At 39.0% G+C, this 4,279-nt stretch overlaps 1 protein-coding gene across 1 annotated transcript; it reads left to right on the top strand.

Annotated features, from left to right (window-relative positions):
* The first annotated feature begins 1,056 nt into the window (after positions 1–1,056).
* LOC125278672 lies at positions 1,057–3,754 on the top strand. Its single transcript, XM_048208004.1, has 3 exons — positions 1,057–1,210; positions 1,464–2,397; positions 2,597–3,754. Exons 2-3 carry the CDS (start codon positions 2,367–2,369, stop codon positions 3,544–3,546), a joined length of 981 nt encoding a protein of 326 aa, XP_048063961.1. The 5' UTR covers positions 1,057–1,210; positions 1,464–2,366; the 3' UTR covers positions 3,547–3,754.
* Positions 3,755–4,279: the final 525 nt, after the last annotated feature.

Here is a 4,279-nt window from a genome sequence, read left to right as displayed (position 1 = left end):
AGTTAAAGGTCCAGAATGAAGTTTTCCTGAACTCTGAAGCAGAAGGAAACATTGATGTTGCTCAGAGAGTGGACACCAGCAAAGACCAAAGTACAAGTGATCCGAAGGGGACACTTAACACATTGCAGAAAAGCATGGAAGAGCTTCACTTGTCAGGTGAGATGACAAATGACCCATATATAGAAACACACCGAACACATCAAATGCTGTGTCAGCTCGAATGTTATGTGTCTATCTTTTGATTAATAATAATAATAATTATTATAATTATTTTTTTCTTTTCCAGCAGAAGAAATGGCTCCAAGTAAAAATGAGTCTGAACTAGCTGTGCTACCTTTCAGCAGATTAAGTGACTCTGAAGCAGCAGAGCTGAGCTTGAGCTCCTCAGCTTTTCCGATCACACACCCCACTCCTCCACCAACATATTCCATAATATTTGACAATTTGGACTTTTTCATGCGTGCACATCATCAATCCATCCTCCATAGCAACAAATCCATACACTGGATTCATCATATTGCAGTCCAAGATAGAATCAAGACATATCACCTTGGCAATGATAGACCGGACCATGACATCCTTCAGTATGACCTTTGCAACTCACTCCCTGGACTAGAAACCCAAGCCAATATGCGGCGTGAGTTCATTGTTCTTGGGAGCCGCATCCTTACCCAGTACCTGGCTGTTTTTAAACCCTTCTCAAATGTAGTGGTTCACCACATGCCACATCAGTATACAGAGGACATGGCTAAGTGCTCCACTGATGTAAGTAATGAGTTAAATCTTCAAAAAAACAGCTAAATACACATAATTTCAACTCCAACATTACTACAATGTCATCTAATATTTATTCTTCTCAAAGTACCCTCTGGGACTGCTCTTCAAAGATGAAAATAAAACATCAGATTTGGTGGACGTACTTCGCCACCTTCAGAAAGAGTAAGAGTATAATCAGGCTCCACTGTCACTTTTTGTCAGGAGAAGGGCTTTATTGAAGCTTGTAATTCCACCATTTTCTTGTAATCCATTTAGGTATGTGCCAAAGGGACCAGACGGGGTGTCAAATATATTAGTAGGAGGAGACCGGCTGACTGAGGGGAACTGTCGAAACATACAGTGGGCCTTCGCAGATGGTGCTACAAAGGAAGACAGACTGGAAGGTCTCATCTTTAAGTTTGAGGACTGGCATGCCATCAGAAACCTCTTTGAAGTGAGTAACAAACTACAGAAGAATGTTGATTAGTAACGCAATGAAAGTGTCACACCACTAATTTACACACACACACACACACACACACACAAACAAACACACACACACACACACACACACATATATATATTTATATACATTTTTAATCAATTTTACAATTGAGTAATACTTTTTGATAGATTATTTGAGTGATTGTGTGTCAAGTTATGTTTATTCTTTTGTTTTAATCTCTTTTTTTTTAATGTTGATTAAGATCTATCATCGGATTTTCTATGATGGTGCATCCTCAAAAGACCATGGCACACTTCTTGCCAACATGACGAAGTTGAGGTAAAAATGTCTGCTATCTGCAATACCATGAATACATACTGTTCATACTGTTTGTAACAATTATTACAGTTGTTTACACAGTCTGCTTTATGATTACATTATGCTTGTCTTTACAGTATAAAAAATATATTTTTTAACTCCAATGATTATAAGTACTTTTTGTTGACCATGCTTTCCACAGTTGTTTCACAGAAATCCAGTTCATATGTCTGTATATTTCATGAATTGGGTTGGTATGGGATGGGGAACACAGTCTTGCTATCATGAACACAGCCCTTCTGTTCTCCGGGGGCATTACCTAAAGTAATGCACTTGTATGGTATGTTTTCAACTTAATGCATTTTTTCACTAACTGTGTATGGGCAGTTAAGAGGGGCTTTGTCAAGATGTTTTTTTGTTAATTTCAACAGTGCTAAAGAGCCCACTGGACACACAATACTCTTACTGTCCCTGTGCAAAAGACTGTTTCTAACACATTAAATTGTGTGTGTGTGAAAGAGAGAGAGAGAGAGAGTGAGACGGTGGTAGTGTAGAGGACCTGGTCGGCATGCAATAAAGTTGTGGGTTCAATGCCCTTATGATATCCCCTTGTAATATTACTGACATATGTAACTTAATTTGGATGAAAGCATCTGCTAAATCAATAAATATGAATGTCTGTGAGAGATGGACAGAATAACACTGAGAAAACAATGTCCACCATTCGCTAAACTATATATTTCTGTTACATAGGTGCAGCAATGCAAAACAAGGTCCCCATGCAGCTTACAATGCCTATAAGGAATTTGTGCGCAAGGACACAACTGCACTCTTCATAGCTGCTGCAATGGAGCACTTTGGGTTGCAGGATGTCGCAGGTAAATTGACACTTGGCAACACATTCATAGTTGATAATTAGCATTTATCTCATAAATACATGTATCTATATGTTACTACATTTATAGTTAATTGTTAAAATTGTAATTAACTTTGATAAAACTTACTACTCCAACTTCAAAATGTGAATTTACAGTACTGGTGGTTAGAAGTTAAACATTTTATTGCATGTGCAAACAGAAATTCCAGATGGGTTTGTCCCAGTGGATGTCAATGACGGATTGCCACAACTGAAGAGGAGCTGGCTGCATGACAAGGTTGGACAGGTTGTGGACACCTTTGTCATGCTGACAGACATCACAGAAGCAGCAAGTCAAAGGCAGGCTTCGACAGAGCCACGGCAGAGGCAGCAGTTTCCGTGTCGTGCGGACGGGTGTGGCAATGTGTATACATACGTCAAGGCAAGGGAAACACATGAGCAAAAGAAACACAATATTGTGGCTCCATCAGAATCTTCTCCAGAAAATGCGAGTCCAACAAACCAAGATCACAAAAAAAAACACACAGAAGCCAGACTTGGCTTTGGCTTCTTCTTGCTAAACATGCAGGATGCAGTAAGAGAAGGGGATGGCGAGAGACTAATGAGACTTTATAAAGTTGCCCTGCTTTTCTATAAAGCGTATGGGCACAGCCATTATGCCTATAGCACCTTCCTACTAACGCTGCAGGTTAACGTCACACTGTCCCCACGCATGGCACACAGTGTGATATGGAACAGGTTTTGGAATGGTACAGGGGGAAAGGGGAAAAATATTTCTCTTGACCTCCATCTGGAACACCTGAACAATTTCTTAAAATCATTCATAAAAGGCTTGGGGCCAAACCTGTCAGAAATGTCAGCAGACAGAATTAGTAAGTCAATTGGCATCCTCAAGGAGCTGATGGACAAAACAGACACAGAGCTGGAGCTGTCAAGGCCGACTGGCCTTCACCATGTAGCCCGAGAACAGGAGGACGTTTTAACCCTGGTCAACGTTTTAAGGCAGGCTCAACTTTTCCAACATCAGCCAGGCAGACAGTTTCACGCATTCCCGAATTTCAGAAAGAACTTATTGGTAAAACTGAAATACCGGGAATTATGGCAGTGGATGAAGTCCAAATTAATGGAATGGAGAGATGTCTCTATTTAAACAATTATGGTGATGGCATTACATTTGTAAGTACTGTTTTCAAATGGGACATTGTAATTATATATATATATATATATATATAATTATTTTATTTTTGTCTCTTTTTGTATCCACATTCTTGAAGCTTTTACGTTTGTTTTCTTATTGGTTATGTTCAACGTGTATACATAACCTATTATGTGGAGATATTAAAAGTCTTTTAACTTGTCTTATTGTTAATCTTTTAAAATTCAAAAACATCAAACATCAGGTTTAAAAGTATAAAAATGTCAAATTTATTCAAATGTATTAATACAACAGAGGTGAAAAGACTTTTGCACAACAACAGGACAGTCAATAAGACCCTGAAGCTAGATACTCAGCTGAAGTTTGATACTCAATATGAAGCTAGTCTGAGATCCTCAACACTGACAAGCCAGATTCCAAGCTACTTGGTGATGATTGTATCTGGTCATCCTCATGCTCTTCATCAAAGTAACCAGTGTAGTCCATGTCAACCTGAACAACAGTGTCATCATACAAAATAGTCTGAGACTGCTCAATGTCATCAAAAACCTCATACATAATTCTCAGTATTTCTTTTGCATGTTCCAGTTTGAATACAGGGAGATTTTGGAAGATGAAGTTCAGGTCGAATATCTGTGCACAGTGTTCTAAAACCGCATCAATGAGTTCATCTCCAAAACCAGTGCAGGCAGTGTCGACTGTGTAAAGATGTGTATTGTCCTGAAGT

This window comes from Megalobrama amblycephala, linkage group LG11, assembly GCF_018812025.1.
Source record: "Megalobrama amblycephala isolate DHTTF-2021 linkage group LG11, ASM1881202v1, whole genome shotgun sequence".
NCBI lineage: Eukaryota > Metazoa > Chordata > Actinopteri > Cypriniformes > Xenocyprididae > Megalobrama > Megalobrama amblycephala.
This window is presented reverse-complemented; position numbering and strand designations above follow the sequence as displayed.